At 38.5% G+C, this 18,198-nt stretch overlaps 1 protein-coding gene across 1 annotated transcript in view; it reads left to right on the forward strand.

The window, feature by feature from the left end:
- Window positions 1-18,198, forward strand: part of PCLO (piccolo presynaptic cytomatrix protein) — a gene marked incomplete at both ends in the record, with an annotated part of 381,090 nt that overhangs the window by 10,164 nt on the left and 352,728 nt on the right. The window contains one exon of the mRNA XM_082487957.1: window positions 9,797-11,188. Coding sequence (XP_082344083.1) covers window positions 9,797-11,188 — 1,392 coding nt within the window. The remainder of the gene's footprint in view (window positions 1-9,796; window positions 11,189-18,198) is intronic.

Here is an 18,198-nt window from a genome sequence, read left to right on the forward strand (position 1 = left end):
AATTCTGTGAGTAACTACTAGTTTTTGAAGCGGGTACTCTGTAAGTATGAAATTCAGGACTTTAAGACAATAAATACAGCTGCATTTAAGACTAACTGATTGCATACATATGTAAAAGCAGATTTGAATTTCATATTAGACATTGAAATAAACACAGGATATGCATTTATTTCACGATGAAATCATTTTAGTAAATGAAGGTATTGGACATCTAATTTATTCAGCTATTAGTTCCAAACTCCTGACTCCCACTCAGGCTTTTCTCATTTGCTCAGCTTTGCACCACCAGCTGTCTTGCTGAAACTTCATTGTGGGTGTCCTGCTCCAATCTGCAGTGAAGTGCCATGGAAATCACATCTGACTTTATTAGTGAACAGTTGGAGCAAAGTAATAGAACCTGCCCTGGTGCATACAAAAATTTGACTTATTTCAGCCGTAAAGGTTCCCATTTGAGTTATTCTTAAACTTTCCTTCTCTTTTCCCTTTCCTTTCAATATTTAGATTATTAGCAAAAGTTTCTGATTCCTCCTTTACAATGGTGCAAGTTTTTTCTTTTGGTTTGTCTTATTTTAAGTTCTCCTAAAGTTTTATTGACCAAAAGTCTTTGTCTCTTACCCATGCACTTATTGATGGTATCTTCACCTCTTAGTGTTATACTTTGACTTTTCCTGCTGTTCTTTTTGGCAGGTTTCATGATCCCGTAATCCTGTGCTGTGCCTTTCCCATGCCCTTTATAGCCACTGGTTTTATTGCTTATGTTAAAACACATTACCGATTGGAAAGCAAAAATTTCAAATTGAATGTTGGGAGAGTGAAAGGTGCTTATTTAGAGAAGAATTTATATTTTGTTCTCTAACATTTCCCCCTGTACAGCTGCTTGAACTATCTTCTTGAGATATTCTTCTTACACATTTCTTACAGGATAGTTCAGTCTTCATAACTATCAGAGTGAATTACTTTTCCAATACAGATCTTTCTAAATTTCTATATTCTATATTTATAGCTGGTTCCGGAAAGAATATAGCAGGCTTTACAAACTGGCTCAGAAAGTAGATTGTGAGCATTGTAAAACCATTATAAAAAGTGCTGATTTTTAAAATTTTTATTAATTTTCTTCTTTTAAACCCCTATTTAAAATGCAGTAGTACATGTTCTCTATCTGTTTTAACTCACTAGAGAGAGCTGTGTAACTAAGAGCAGAAGGTGATACCTGTATCGCCACAAGGTCAGACCCCTTGAACTATTTCTCTGAACCATCTGATGTTGCAGTCCCCTTGGGGAAAAACGGATGGTCGGTATCTTGGTTTTGTACAGCAATCTAGAGAGAAAACACACCATACATAACGTTCAGTAACATATGTCTCTCTAATCTGTCCAGGTATTCACACTCCACTCATCACCATGGCACATGACTGCCTAGCAACAGTTGCATAAAGTAACAGAAAAAAATTATGTAAACAGGCTTGACTGGTACTCTATTCCATTTTCCTTTCACATACATCAGAACCTTGTAGTAGGTGTGTATTTATTTTATGACGTGGTGATTTATTTTTCTCCTTTTAAAAAAAATCCTATTCTGCCAAAACCACTCCCATGAGCCATTAACAACGGAAACCAGCACCTCCCCAAAAAAAGATTCAGCCCTCCAGATCACGTGAATAGGAGTAGGCTTCCTGAAAATGAGCAAAGACATCTGACGGACTATCCGTTTTGTTAAACATTTAGGTATAGTTTTTGATAAAGCTCGTCAAAAAGCATGCACTACTGTAGTTAAATCGAAATGATCAGTGCATATGCTCAATAGCTGAAATAAATTTTTAGCCCCTGTGAACTAGTTATTGGAAGATACGTGCAACGCAGACTGAACAATTGTTTAAACTGTAAAAATATATCATTGCATTCTTTATGGTGGGCATCTGTAAAGTAGATGATCAAGTGGAGCGTTAAAGCTGTTAATGTTGGAAACTTGGTTGTATGTGAGCGCTGCCCTATAAGCCTACCCTTGATGAGTATGTGTGCATACGTAAATGCATGTCGTCTTAGGTATTTTTTAGGAGGGATTATTTTCCATGCACTTTATCTATGTCAGTCCGTTTTTCATCCACTGTTTCAGTATGCTTTTGAGAGACCATTTAAAATTAATTTTGGAGCCAGGTATATTTTTTTTTTTTACTTGGATACTTGCTGAAAATTGTACATTCAGAGAATGTGAAGATGTGTATATTGATGTAGGATTTATTTACTTGCCAAAACCTCTTCTGGATGGAGGCAAAGTGAGTTCTAAAAATATTTTATTGGTTCTGAAACAACATGTCTGTATCAAAATTGACTTAATCCTAATGGAAAAAAGAGGAGGGGGAAAAAAAAAAGGTTGAATCTTCCAAAGTGGAGTGTATAATTTCAGATCAAGTAGAACATTTTACTGGATCTATGCCTTTGTTTTCCAATTTGGCAGGAAAAAGGAATTATTTTTTTTTTTCAATCCCAATCTGAAAATATTTTCTTCTTTTCATTGTTGGAATTTCTTGGGGGGAGATGTCTATTTTTTATTTTTCTTTTGGTAGAGCTAGGAATTTTCTGTATCAGTTGCTGTAGGTACTACAGTCTTGAATTTTTGCTCTTTCTTTCTACTTGCATTTTTATATACAACCATATCACAACCTTTGGTGATTTAAGAGTATCATGATTTGGTTCAAATCCTCAGAATGATTTTCAGTATTTGTATTTGTTTTTATTGACGACCTGCATCTCTAAGTATCGTAAATATCCCAGCCTAAACATGGGCATGAAGAATTTTCAGTAACTAAAGAGAATTTAAGCAGACAGAAATGCATTTTTTTTTTTTTTTCAGTTATTATCAATAGTATTAGTATTATTATTGTACAGGGAAAGGAATATATAGTAATTTAAAATACTATTCATATAAGGAAGATGATTGTAATTTTTGTGGTGGGTCCAGGTAGGTTTTGCTTATACTTACAATAAAATTAATGGAAATTACTCTATTAAATCTTTGTTGATTACGTAACAGTAAGGAAGCTATTGATTGAATTGAAATATTCCCTGCAGTTTACAGTCTAGACCCTGCTGTGTTGCAGTAGTGCATAAGAACCAGAATGCAACATGGACTGGAAATGACATATAAACAAAAATAAAACTGCCATCACTGTGAATAGTGACATGCCACAAAGTCTAAGCTTTTTAATACCAGGAAAAATAGCTTTGAAACTGTACACCCTATGTAAACTCAGACTTGGTTGGATTTTCAGGGTGTAGTAAGTAATGCAAAACAAAATCGCAAGAGAATTAAGGACTTGAATCTGACCATCGGCTGTTATAAGTTGTAAAGAAATGAGTTAAAACCCACTAAAGCTTTTTTTAACTTTCTCACAGTATTAATTTAGATGTCAGCTCTTAACTGTGCCGAAGTAAAGCTAGAGGTGTTCTGTAAAAGAGGATGAGTTCAAACAGATCGAGAGCAGATCCAAACAAGCCTTGTTTAGTTGTCTTTTAAAAATGATCAATGTTTGAAGTATTTCTGTTTGAAATATTTGGTTTGGTCCAAAGAGTACTTGGGGTGTTCCAGTGTTGCTAACACTGCAATTTAGATGGAAATGGATATTATTCACAATTTTTGTGATGAAATTAAGTTAGTGTAGCTCCTTTAGATCTGCCCCTAGCTAGAAATACCACATAGGCATTTGGGAAATTTGTAAAGATTCTCAAATAGAAGGGTTATGGAAGTACAGAATATTGTTTCTCTCTGCGGAATAGTCTTAAACACACTCCCAGACTGATCCTCTCTCAGAGGAAGAGTATGTGCCTACATTTCTGCATTTCTGCTTTGCATTTAGGATTAGATGTATTAATAGTAGATGTATTGATGCCCTGGGGATTTTTCTTTTTCTTTTTCTTTCTTTTTTTTTTTTTTCTCTTAAGAAAAGGGCAGAACGCAGACACAGGTAAACCTATGCATGGCAAATAGTTTCTCAATATTTTAATTGGGTGATATTCTACAATATGTTGGAGTGTTTACTCATTAGCCCAGAAAACTGTCCGGTCCAGTTTTTAACAGAAGTAAATAATAAATTAATCTGCATAGCTAAAGATGTCAACTGCAGCGAGCCATCTGCGCCAGTATTGCTGTTGCTCAGCAACTGTAATTTACTACTACGTTAGGCCATGTGATGTGGAGATGCCGTTTGCTGGGTAATCACTGGGCAGGAGGCATGGCCCAGCCCTGCTCCGACCAGACAACATAATCCGTTTTCAAATCCCAGCAATATTCACTCCGATGCACTCCGTGTAGCACAGATGAACTTTGTTAACCTTTTCTTTGCTGCTCTCTTGATTTGCAGTTATATTATTTTTTTTTTTTTTTTGTTAACCATTCACATGTTTCTAGTATATTAAATCTAGGTGCAGTTAATGAAGGCAATCAGTATTTGTTGCAGTGATGCATGATGCAGTGCACTGAGCTGTGTTTAAGTCTTTTTCCTGGTCCTATGCATGAGGCAGCTTAAATATGTTTGGCTATAAAAACTAACTTTTAGATATTCTGAAATACTGGTGTTCGAAGAAAAAAAAAAAGTCACAAGATTATGCGTTCACTATTTTGCTTTATGATTCTAATAATATAAACTATAAAATAATAGTTCCCCAAACACTCGTAGTTCATATGCAAGCTATAGCTTTTTGTATTAGTAATTTAAGCGGAGTACTGGAGTATGTTTTAAGATTGCAATAACTGCGTAACAGAATTCATCCAATAATGTTTTTTAGTAGTTTTAAAATAGCTAAGTAACATTTAAAAATAGTCTTTTAAAATGGCTTTTGAAAAAGTTTGCTGAAGCATTGGTTGAGCGTCAAGCTACAGCGCTTGTAGGCAGTGCTGTGCTCTGTGGGGAACATGCTGCTGACGAGAACCTAGCGTTGTTTCTGTGAGCACCTTGAGTCACTGTTTCCCGATTAAACTCCCTCGTTACCTTCCTTTCAGATATCGGATATAAAGGGCAAACATTTATTTTGTAGCGATAATCTGTTTGCCTAAAATGAGGATCGGTTGCATACTGTGTACAATAGTTAAACGTTTGTTTCAGTGTAATTAATTCAAATAGCTGAGATCTTGTTCATGGAAGGATGGTATAGAAGGAAAACTTTGTTTCTAGTATTGCCCAGGCTTGTTTAGAAAACCTTTTCAGTTGTATGTCGACATCCTAATTCAGTTTGTTCTGTGAGAGAAGTTGTTCCTTTTTGTTCATAACAGGATTTTCTGATCTAGTTTCTTGTCTCTTACAGTATTCTACCACTCTACATGAAGCTGCATAAAAACATGGGCTCAAGTGCTTTATTTTTCATGTTTCTCTCATCATCTTGGCAGAAATGTCTGCTAAGAGCCAAATCTGGATTCCTCACTCCTCTCTCAAATTGTCAGGAACCAAATAAGCTAATGTGTTTTCAGACTAGCAACTGATTTTGTCAATAAGGCTTTAGGGCAGCGCTGAGCAATGTCAGCAAAGTCCATTTGTATATCTGTGGCAATGTAAAGGCTCTATAAATCTTTACATTTCTGTGGCGATGTAAAGGGATGTTAATATTTCATGCATATCTTAAAGTTCCTTTTTGTAGTACCAAAAGAGCGGTCTAAATGAGGATGAGACCCATTGCCTTAGAACGTGGCTCCGTTCTGCATAAGGGCTGTTAAAATGGCTTCTGAGAGCTGCATTCGTGTTGTGTGCCAGTAATTTTGAAATGCAATATGTTCAATCTGCAAGTCAAAATTCCTTTCTCACAGTACATCTGGAATGTTAGAATCACGCTGGATTCTCTTCCTCCCGTACATCATCTGCAGGAATAGAGATTGAGCGTGCCAGTCGATGCATCCGCTCTGACGGTTTTCCTATTGCTTTTGATGGGTTTGCGTAGTTAGAACAAGTCTGAACGCTTTTGCAGGAAGAAATCGGCTCCGGATTGCTTTCAGTTGTGTTGGCTTTGTTTGGGATAAGGAGGACTGAAGCGTAGCTCGCATTTGTTATTGGAGTCAACTGTTAGATGATGAGTGCATAAAGTCAGGTGAGCTATGGAACACGGTGCTATAATTGTCTTCAACGTAGTTCTCCATGGATGTTGTTACTAAAATACTGCGAATAAATTCTTTTGGTGCTTCCACCTAGTAGAGTCTTTATGAAGCTTTTTTAAGATGTTATGGTTGATGAATACAAAAAATATATTTTAATTACTTGTTTGTTGTTACGACGGCATATAGTTTCTACATCAGTGAGTTAGAAAGCAAGACAGCACTTTCTGTGGTTGGTAGTTGAAATCTGAACAAAAATGGTGCATCAGGTCTGTCAAATTTACAGTCCTAGCTGTTGCACTTAACGGCATGGGTCTCAGGATGAAGAAAATCACAGATTTAGTCTAGAAATAAGAACCACCACCCCACCCCCCCCCCCAATCTATTAGTGTAAAAATAGACAGCTTGGGATCCTCAGCATCAAAGACGACTCTCCTTTACAAGTAGAGAGGAACTGCAAAAGCTCAGGTGTTGCCCTGGAAACTTTTGCCTTTTAATTCTAGGTAGGAATAGGGAGAAAGAGACTAGAAAGTCACAGAACTGCGGCCAGGAAGACCTTTCAGGAGAGACAAACAATAGCATTTTAGGTATCTACAGCAGCGCTTAAGTTTTACTTCATCTGTAATAACATGTAAGAGCATCTGTACTTACCAGAAGCCTGCTCCTGTTAAAGTTGACGGAAAATCTCTCTAATGGCAGTGGAATGGACAGGCCAGTGTTTGATACAAAACTGCCTCATGTAGCGCACTTCCATTTTGAACTCTGCAGTTCTGATCACAGAACTACAGTTAGTGCGGTTGCGTATTTGTTTGAAGATGATGTGTGTAAGCGATAATGACTTGCGGGTTTTGGCACTTAATTCCTCCCACTAACATGCATGGGAGGAATTTTATGTCTAAACCAGAAAGATTTAAAAAATAATACAGTGAAGTAAAACTTCCTACATTTTCCATGTTGAAGTTCAGCTGTAGGAGTAGCAAATTAATTTTCAGTTTTCAAGGCTTCAGTTTAACACCGAGAGTGAATGTGTGCGTATATATGTATATAATTATTATTTTTTTTAAAGATAAGGGAAAAAAATAACAGTTGAGATTGTGTTGAAAACTGTAGTATAGAATTAACGTTTGTTTGGACTCCAGTTAGGTAGTCGAGTCGGACTGGACCAGCTGCGTGTTGAAGACAAGCCTATAAATGCAATTGGAATCTGGACACCTTAAACATAAGAATTATTCAGACTACTTATTCTGTAGCCTCACCCAACCCTACAACTACTTTGTTTGGGGCGTTAAAGGTGTCATAGTGACTTAAAATTAGATTTCCCAGAAGCTGAATGAGAACATGTAGGCACCTGTTACTGGTTTCATCTGGTGATCTTACCCTAGAGTACACCACTTTCATTTGCAAAGAAGAAAATAAATAAGGAGCAAGTGGAGCTGTCAAAAGGAAGCAGGAACAGTGAATCACTGGGAAAAGTTCATTGTCTAAATCTCTGTAAAAGTTTTGTGGTTGGGGGGGAAAGACGTTCCAAACTTAGGCCCATTAAAAAGCTCATCCTGGGATTGTATCTTTCTCCACTGTAGAGGAGAGCCCACCTCCAAAATACAAGAAATCTTAATTGCTTTGCCAAAGCCAGACAGCTGTGACAGCTGAGGTGGATGTTGAGAGTGTGTGGCTTAAGTCTGGTCTTTGATTAGACTTAAATCTTCTAGAAAACCCTTGAGAATTCATCCAGAAATGGTATTAATATGTAGCTAATTAAATTAGACTACTAAATATCTAAAATCAGGTGTCATCATTAAGATTTACTTATTGCAAGTAATTGTCCCTTGATCAGGGGACTTGTAGGGGAACTGATCACCGATCAAATAATATGGGAGTTAAGGTAAATGTAATCTTTGCTCAGGTCCTCTGTGCAGTTGTGAACTTAATTCCTTTAATAATTCAAAGCAGAGCTTAAACAGGTGTTCCAGTTTTGTTTCAGTTGGTTTCACTTTTTAAGTCATTTGCTATATGGGTTGCAAGTAGATCGGATAATTGTTTAAACAACCTAAAAAAAAACGCACTCAAAACTGAAGATAGAAGATAGCGTTATTATGGATGGTAACTCCATTACTGTGAACTTACAGGCGGGGCCAAAATCGGGCATCTGTTTGAAACTGATAGTAATAGCAAACTAATATTCCAGAGTGTGTATATACCACGTTTATCAGAATAATTAGAATAACTGTGTTTTAAGGAACTGTGTCCAACTGTTCTTTTAATGTTTGCTGCTGGAAAAACGCAAGGCTGGCAAAGCACACCAAAATAATTAACTCATTGCCTCAGTCCATGGCATCAGAGTTCTTTCCTTCCAGTGAACTCTGATATTACGCAGACAAAATCTTTGCAGATAGTACCTCCAGATTCATCCCATGGTGTATGGTAGAGATTCCATACCTGAGTGAGAAACAGGATCCAGAAGTCATCACCCTTAGGGGAAGAGATCAGAGATTTATATTCTGTGTCCTCCTAATTGCCGTTTCCCTCTGGGCATGCAAATGCTGTAGCTGGTACCCCGCATTTCACACGCAGACTAAAGAATAGAAGTAGAGCTACAGATGACCTGCTTAAGTACTCGCACGTGTAGGCGCACTGGACCCTTTGCCATATTAAATGGCATTTTTGCTGCCTATAATGTTTCTGCTAGTGATGTAAAATGTGGAAAATAGCATGTGATGCTTCCTGACCACGTGTTGCTTTAGCCTATTCGATCCTTCCTCAGATTGTGAGGCTTTACAAAAGCAAAGGTAGGGATGACCGCATAGGATTATTGGGATTTTCTCTTTTATTAGAAAATAAAGTTTCCCTCTCCTGTGATACATCTTGGAAAGGAGAAAAAATGTTTTAAAGTTGTGAGGTACTAAAATTAACGAGAAACATGGTTAAATATGTTATTTGCCTTATTCCTTCTCCTCTGTGTTGAAAAGAGGGGCGCCTGTTGTATTCAGGTGTGCAGTAGATACCTTGGGAGCTTCTTTTAATGAAAAAGGAATTTTGGGAAACCTAATTATGGCACTTATAATACCATCAGGGCTTAGGAAAAGCTCCTTAATAATTCCAAATGAAGACTTGCCCATAAATTGGTGGTAAAGTGTGAGTCTGTGTCCACTATATGGTGTCCACTAACACACCTCTGTGCCTCATGCACTGGATACGTGTATACTGCCAATACTTGAGCCCTGAAATTTAAAGAATTACCAAACCCATAAGCTGGATGAAGACCTTAATAGATATATGCTTAAAGGTAATTATGCATTTACTGTGTTTTAATTCTGATTATTGTTTTCTGTCAGCAGACTTGATGTGTCAAACTGTTTTAGCAGTATTTGTCTTTTTTTTCTCTATTCTGGCAAATCATTGCTATAAATGAATCACTGTTGGGTCCCATGAAATTCCAATGCGTTTTTTCATTCTGCCGGGTTTTTATGCTGTAATATTCAGCTGTGTGTAAACTGAATGTGAAGCCATTAGAAGCATGGGCTCAGCGATAGCTCAAATGACAGGAATGCAGAGAAGAAAGAAAAAACCAGTTGGGCACGTCAACTGCAAAACAGTATTAGTGGTAATATTTCTCCCTTTTTACACAACCAACCATACACTAGAATAGCCTATTACTATGTTGACTTTATTAACTTTGTCTTAAGTAAAATACTTTTAAATTTTTTTTTTTTTTTCCTGCAGATTAAGGAATGGCTCTGTTTAAACTGCCAGATGCAAAGAGCATTAGGTGGTGACCTAGCACCAGGTCCCGGGCCACAGCCACCTCCACCTAAACAGAAGACACCCATTCCACCTTCAGCAGCTAAACCATCTCCTCAGCCACAGCCAGTCCAAAAGAAAGATGTTTCTCCAAAACATGATCCTTCGCAACTAGCAGAATCGAAAAAAACCCTGCCACAGAAAAAGCAACCATCCTTGCCTGGGTCTCCCCCTGTAAAATTGAAACAACCTCGTGCTGACCCTACTGAGATCTCCCCGCAAATAGATCCTACTCCAAAGTCAGATCATGCCAAGCCAACACAGGCTGAAGATAAGCAAGACCAACCCAGTGTACAGAAGCCTACGACGGACACTGTGCCTACCTCTGCAGCACCAGGGCCGAAACAGGATTCGGCAGGTCCCAGACCTCCGCCAACTCAACAGAAAGTGACGGATTCCCCCAAGCCAGAGGTTGCCAAGCCGTCACAGGACACACATCCAGCTGGGGATAAACCAGATTCCAAACCCCTTCCACAAGTGTCTCGGCAGAAGTCAGATCCCAAGCTCGCGTCTCAGCCTGGGGCTAAACCAGATGCTAAAACTCAAAAGCCTGTCGAGCCAGCACAAACAAAAGATGATCCTAAGAAGTCGCAAACAAAACCGGCCCCAAAGCCTGATACCAAACCAGCTCCCAAGGGCCCACAGGCGGGGACGGGTCCCAAGCCAGCACCACCACAGTCGGCGCCTCAGCCCCAGCCACCTCAGAAAACTCCCGAGCAATCAAGGCGTTTCAGCCTTAATCTGGGAGGCATCACTGATGCCCCTAAGCCTCAGCCTACAACACCACAAGAAACAGTTACTGGGAAGCTCTTTGGATTTGGAGCTTCAATCTTCAGCCAGGCCTCAAATTTAATTTCCACAGCAGGTCAGCCGGGGTCTCAGACGTCAGCCCCCCCTCCCACGGCGAAGCAGCCCCAGCCTCCATCACAGCCTTCGGCCTCTCAGGCAGCCCCCAAAGAGGCTGGTCAGGCTCAGCCTCTTCCAAAACCTGCTCCTGTAAAGAAAGAAGCTAAGCCTCTTATGACTGAAAAATCGGAGCCATCAAAAGCGGATAGCGTTTTAACGACTAAAGGATCTGATTTGGAAAAGAAACCTGGTTTGGCTAAAGATAGCAAGCCTCAGGCTGCTGAAGCTCAGAAACCTGCTGGGCTGTCGGAACCGGAGAAAGCCAGCCAGCCTAAAGCATCTTGTCCCCTTTGTAAAACTGGACTAAATATTGGTTCTAAGGATCCCCCCAACTTTAATACGTGTACAGAGTGCAAGAAAGTTGTGTGCAATCTCTGTGGATTTAACCCAATGCCGCACATAGCTGAGGTAAGGCCATGGAGTCTCTATTTACCCTTTGCTTTTTACCTGCAGGCTCCCTGTGCTGCGGAGACCAGGCTGTAGCTGATTTTTAGCTATTGAATTGTCGAGAAAAAATGGAATGTTTCATCATCTGAAGGCTTTTAAAATTAAGTACTTGTGTTGTACGAAACTTGGTCAGTAGTCAGAAAGGACTTCCAATGAATTTTCTGCAGATTAAGGGAGTCTGGTGTGGCTGGTTGCTAGGTTTTTGAGGCGTAAGCTGGTAGTTAATAATGGTTATGAACTCTTGAAATTGGTGCTACTGTGACACAGAAGCTACTGTACTTTCAGTCCATCATGGGATAAAGTTCTTTTTCATATGCTTCAGTACATGTGCTTCTTTAATCAATACCTCTGATTCAGACAATTGTTGAATGAAGGAATGTGTTAATGCTTAGTTATTCCCCTTCCCTCCTGTTTGATATATCCCTGAATTTATTCCATTAATCTTATTCTGTCTCTGAAGTCTTTGCACATGCTGATGTACTTATAAGGAAGGTTGAAGTTTGAGTGATACCTGCATGGTGAAATATGTTGGTTTTTTTTTGGTGTGAATAATGTAAGGTTCATAGAGTTACTTCATTCATGAAGGAGTGTGAGTTTGAAAGTGCCTTTTCCGTGGCTGCCCAAGACAGATCCAGTAGGGCCAACCTATGTCTAAAAGAATTAAGCAACTTATTTCCAACAGTTTCCTCACATTCTATGTTTTTACGCTCCTTCCTTTCTTTCTCGTAGTTTTTTTTTTTGGCAAGGGGATTGGAAATTTTATACTAGCTTCACAGAAAGGTGGAGGTACACCATACTTGCTGTATCAATTTGGCAAGTTCAACTCAATAGAAGCAGGCCGCAGAAAAATACTTCTGAGCAATTTAAATGTGTAAGTTGATCTGTGTAGCACATGAGGAAAGTGGCTGTCAGTATTCTGTCTTTGAAATCTGAATAAATTAGAAATGGCTCCCAAGGTTAAAGGTTATCACATCTCTGCCTTAAGGGGAGAACTAATGTTGGGCAAAATATCAAGCCGAAGGGAAAATATTGCTTATGTTGCCTTCATAAGCTTTTGCGGATTGTTTTCTGGAGTGCACTGTCATTTGAAAGGCATTTGTCCTACTATGATAAGCATATTTTATCTAATTTAGGCATATGTTGTTTACTGTCTTCATGGTCATTTAGGTCAGAAAAAAAAAAGTCTGAAAACACAGTAAGATTGATCAGTGATGGAAAGCCAAGATTCAGTTGACTTTTAATGTTGCTTGTGCACTGAATTCCATCAAACACACACATTCCTTCATCACTGTCCAGCACCCTGCCCCATACACACACACACGTGTGCGTATACGCACATGCATGCACATACACACACACTTATTTACGTTTTAAATGTTGAAAAAGCATATGACTTTCACCAGAGGCACTCTAGTGTGCATACACAGAATGCCACAGCAACAAGATGTGTCAGTTCTGGTGAAACACTATGCTAAAATGTGCAAGTCCTCGTGCATGAATTGACTTCTTCAGAGTTGGCTTAGGTGTAATGGTGTGGGACTGCCTTGTGGTGTCCAGATTTATACTCACTGTATTTCTTCTGTTTAAGGTGAAAAGTCTGGTATTCTGTTTCTCTTTCACATCGCTGTTATTGCCAGAGGATTCTCTCTGTTTCCACTCTTTGGAATATGTAGAGCTTCAAATACTATTGATTTTCTGTAGTCTTCCTTCTTCATGCCTTTCTTTGCCTCTTTGGCTCCTTCTTGCATTTTCTTCTTCTTTATACACACGTTTCCATCTCTGTCCACAGTTTTCCATCTTATGTTCTTTTTTCCAATCATTTTTGCTAAAAATTGGCAAACCACTTTTCCTTGACAACAGGAGTTAGTTTGCTTGGCTGAGGACAGCCTGACTTTCCTTTTCATGAAGATGGGAGACAGAAGAGGGAGCTCATCCTCTCCTCTCCCAAATGAGCTGTGTGAATAATGTATTTAACCTCAGACAGCAATTCTGTCCCTATATGCATTATATATAGTATATACCTGTTACGTGATGGCAACATGGTGATGAGCAAATAGTTTATGCTCACTAGCATACTGTTTTCCACCATCAAACTTTTCTAACGTGTTGAGAACGGTCTTGGAGGTTTTATTTACGTGTGTCTCTATTTTTGGGGGTTTAGGAAGAAGAAATAGAAATGCTTTTTAAAATTAGCCTTTCTGGTGGTTTTCTACCTAATTCTTCTATTCCTATATTCTGCATTCAGAGAAAAAAATTATAATTCCAGAAGGCTATTCCCTCTTGCCCCCAGAAAGTGTTTTGGATGAAGAAACGTAACATGTATTTTACAGCTTTGGGGCTGCAGCTGTATCGCAGTGATTCTAACAGTTGCTTAAGTATTATATATATGTTGTTGCTTCAGTAATGGTTGAAAATGAGTTTTATTGACTGAGTGATGGCTGAAACCTTTTTGCCAACAAAGCCTTTATTGGGCGATATGGTAAGAGTTAGTCCCATGGAGCCGGGAAACCAGTGTTTCACTGCCAAATACAGAGGAGCATCTAAGCTGTGTGGGCACTTCTATCTTAAGATCTTCCAGCGGGGAATGTTTTCCAGGCAGCGTGCTGCTGTACTGCAGACATGTCTGAGAGTACTTTTAATGGAAGAAGGTGCTTTCTTACAGTGGCAATTGTTTGTTCTTGCCTGTATGGGACAGAAATAGCTTTCAAAAAAGTCTTTAAGCTGCTGCAGTCAGTCGTCTTAATAAGCCCTCTTCTGCAGGAAATAAGAGAACTAGACTTTTACCTAGTCTAAACAATATGCTGCTTTAGTGAAATTACTCTGATTTGTGCAAGCTAAGAACTAGGCTAGAATACTTTTTTGCTGAAATGGGCTGATTGTTCTCTTTCTCCCTGATTTGTTGATCCAACAGTCAAACAGTTATTTACTTAAATAGTAATTTATCCATGAAGCAAACAGCCACAGATGATTAAATAAATGACACTTGATAGATTTCAAAGACCCACAGGACCATGTGCGCCCTAGTGCATTAGCAGACTCCTTATTCTGCCATTTGCTCAATAGGGAGGAGCACTGTTTACCAGCTCTGTAATTAGCTTTCCAGCTCAGGTAGTTGGAAGCAGCTCTATTTTTAGTAACAAAGCACAAGATCGCAACTGCAGAAGCCAGAAATGAAGTGTGTGGCAACGACCATTTTGTGCATTTAAAACTCAGTGAAGCTGTTCAGAATATTGAACAGGAGCAGAGATGGTTGCCTATAATAAATTAAGTGTGTTGGGGCAGCAGGGTCAGGAATATAGAACCTGTGATGAGTTAACGTAGTAGTAAAATAAAAAAGAATGTTTAAAAACTAGGCTAAGGAAAACTAAGATATCCAAATTTGCAGAATTGGTATGGACAACGAGAAAGAATAACATCGTAATAGAGTCAGATGTTATGAACAGAAAGAGCTCAAAATGTAGTGTGTGTATATGCGAGTGTGCTAATGGATCTAATCTAATAGAACTTCCAAGGGAACAGCAGAAGCGCTTTTTAGTCTGCTGATAGCTATCTGGAAAGGTACCTGGAAGTAAAAAATGTTCCACGCGTGAAATAAATTATTGGTGCTACAGAAAGGAGAGAATTGTTTTGAATGAAGGACAAGGTCAGGGGGGAAGGGGAGAAAAGACGTGGTATCTCAGACTTGCTAAGGATTTCTTCTTTGAAAAAGGTGTAATCTGTTAGAGATGTGATCAGAATAGATCACATAAGCAATTTCACATAGACAGTGATGTTTCTTAATATATTTATTACGGAAAATATTGTCTGTATGAAATTGTTTGACATGGGTGGATATCATAGCAGGAGGCTATAAGCAGGAGTCTAAAACAGTGACCTTGATAGGTCACTGATCCATATTCTTATATCTTTTTTAGAAATAGAGGTATGACCCACCAAAAGAATTTAGATTATTTTCTTATAACTTGTTTTCCCAATGTTAGTTATTAAACCAAACTAAATAAATATTTTTTTTTCTTCTCTCTACATATGATAGAGAGAGCAAAAAGCAAAGAGATAAACTCATTTTCTAAGTAAGCGCAGTACTATCATTAAACTCAATAGTATAACCAGGTTAAAAATGGTACATTGCTCTTCCAGAAAGAACTGTTAGAAGTCACAGTTCCAGCATTTTGGAACTGATCTCGGCCTCTCTGGAGATGAAGGGAGCTCTCTTGTTGTGTTGTGTTGTCATATATCTGAGTACATCTTGGATTCTTGTACTTTCTCCTAAAATCCCGCAGAAATGGTACTGGCACAGGTGGGTCCCTGATGTAAATAATTCTAACAGTTTCTTTTTTTCCAAACTTTCACTGATACCTAATTGCAAATGGAGTGAGGCTCTCAGTGGGTGTCACCCGTATTTCAGGCTTTAATCGTAGGCTTAAAAAATATATATATCCCCCCCACACCTATCCGAAGTGAAATGAGCCCTGCTATTAAATGCCCGAATGTGGCTTGGACCTCTTAAAGTGAGTGTGCGGGGACATTGTAAAGTGATGAGCCATCTAGGATTCTAATGAAAATACCTAAAATGGTGTACTGCATCATCTGAGGTGACACCCATTGCCTCTCTTTAATTCATTAACAACTCTGTACTATCATATTTTTCCTAGTTGGGAAAGCTCAGACCATTCTGCAAGTTGGCAGGTTTAACTCCTATTAGAAGTTCCTGTGTTCTCTGTTGTGTTTGATGATGAGTTGTTTTGGAAACAGATGGTGTCTGGGAAACACAGTGAAGAAGAATTTGCACTTAAGATACAAAGAGAAAAACAACCACTCCTTTCAGTTGCATAATTTATATTCTCTGCCTCTTCCTTCTCCCTTTATATTTAAAGCTCCTTTTAAAATTTTGATTATAAGAAAGTGAATGCTATTATTGTTTAATAACAGTAGCCAAATAATACAAAACATAACAGGCTGATACAATGTATTCACTGAAGGTTATGGAAATTTTATCCATTAAATGATAAGTCTTGATAATTGAGAAAATGTTAAAACTACTACTAATTACTATTTTGGAAGATAAAATCTGGCATTGAAAAACAGAGTGCATATTAGATGATAAAAACCCCAGTGTGTTTCCTGACTGTCAGAATGAAATCAGTTTAACTCCAAATGAAGTATCCGACTTCTTCTGTTTAACTAATTGAATATGCATAATAGAAACAACATTAAAAGGGAAATATTTTTAACAGCAGAACAACTCACCTCTTCTATTTTTCCTGTAGAATACATGTTGTGTATCTACAGAATGGAAGAGCTAATATGGAGTGACTCTTTGATGGATGTTCAAAATTGAATACAGGTAAATATTTCAAAAATAAAAAAAAAATAGTGCCTGAATTCACCTGTGACATAAGACTGAAGAGCTTACACTTCATCGACAGAGTTACGCTTCTGGTATTTGCAGAGGTATTTCAGTGCAAAAAAAAGACTTGAGTTGTGCACGATATTTGTAAGTATATGTTAGGAGCTTCTGTTCTTCTCTGATTCCTCAGCTAAAGCTGTGTTCCAAAAAAACCCTACTTTGTCCTGATGATTCTCCAGAGGCCTGAACTTCTGTCTTTTGCACATGGCGTGAGCCACTCCTTTTGAGCAATGTCTAGCTTCTGTTTAAATCCCTTTGGAGTCCCGACATTAGATGAAACCCCTTTTGGGGATCTGACGTGAGAATAATTCACCCAGAGGCAGTGCTGTTTAGTATGTCAGCTACAGTTGCTTTATTTGATAATACCAACAATAATACTAAAGCCTGCTCATGGTCAAGTACAATGTGGTGGTGGTTTGTTGAGTTTATTTGTTCTCCAGTAGTATTATATGCAAAATACAGATCTGCAAGTAGGCATGTGACTTCAGGACTCCCATCCCCAGCTCTAGGCTGTTCCTGGGATGCTACAGCCAAGCTTCTCATCTCCCGGTCTCCTCCAAGACCCCATGAGTTTGCACTCTTTGAGTTGCAACAGAGGAAGTGAGGCCAAGAGTAAGCCGCTGCATCCAGATAAGCTAATTAATAGATGTCCTGTGATGGTTTTGTTTGAATTTGTTGTCACTGTAGAGGGAAATGAAAACATCCTGACTTTCTCACAAGTTTCTTGGAACAGGTGTCTTGCATTTCGGTAAGGCTACTTGGTCTGAAGCAAGTTATACACTAATGCAGTTTCATTTTTTTGGCATTCAGGTTTTGATGATTACTTCTGAACATGATGATCTTGGGACTTTATTTGAAAGCAAGGCTTCTTAGAGCTCTGGGGTTAGTAGTCAAGGCATTAGCTATAAGATTGCATTCTTGTTAATTTTTCTTTCCAGTAGTTATGACCATAAAATTAGGGATATATTTCTCCCCCCCCTAGAATTAAATTCCAGGAGTAAAAAAGATTGGTATCATTACTCAAAGTAATAGTGTGACCTATGGAAGCACTATTACCGTGATTAATTGCCTGCTGTTTGTTTTCTTTATTCAGGCCTCTAAAAGTTTCCAAATTACCTCTCAGAATGAAGAACTCCAAAGATGGATAAATACCATTGAAACAAACAATGAGTTATAGACATAAAGCTATGCAAGGCCAGATGGTTTTATTAACGTTGGTAATGGCCATAGATGGCGTGAAATCCAAAGGGATGTTTACACACACAGTTCCTGTTGAGCTGGCTATTTTCCTTATCCGGTTGGAATTCATACGCAATTACTTCCTTACCTATATACATTTATTCCATCTCTAGATGACTTTGCACCCTTGAAACATAAAATGCTTAGGTGAACAATTAACACACAGCTTTTAGTGTTGATTCTTGCGTGTGGTTTACTTTTTTTCTTTTTTTCCTGTGCCATTAGGAAATCGGAGTTTATAGACTATTATTAGTGAGGGTCATGTATTAGTGAGGGTCAAGCTGGAGTCACAAATCTGAAACAGATAATCAGGAAAATTACTGAC

The sequence above is a fragment of the Vanellus vanellus genome (assembly GCF_965231255.1).
Source record: "Vanellus vanellus genome assembly, chromosome: 1".
In the NCBI taxonomy this organism is placed as follows: domain Eukaryota; kingdom Metazoa; phylum Chordata; class Aves; order Charadriiformes; family Charadriidae; genus Vanellus; species Vanellus vanellus.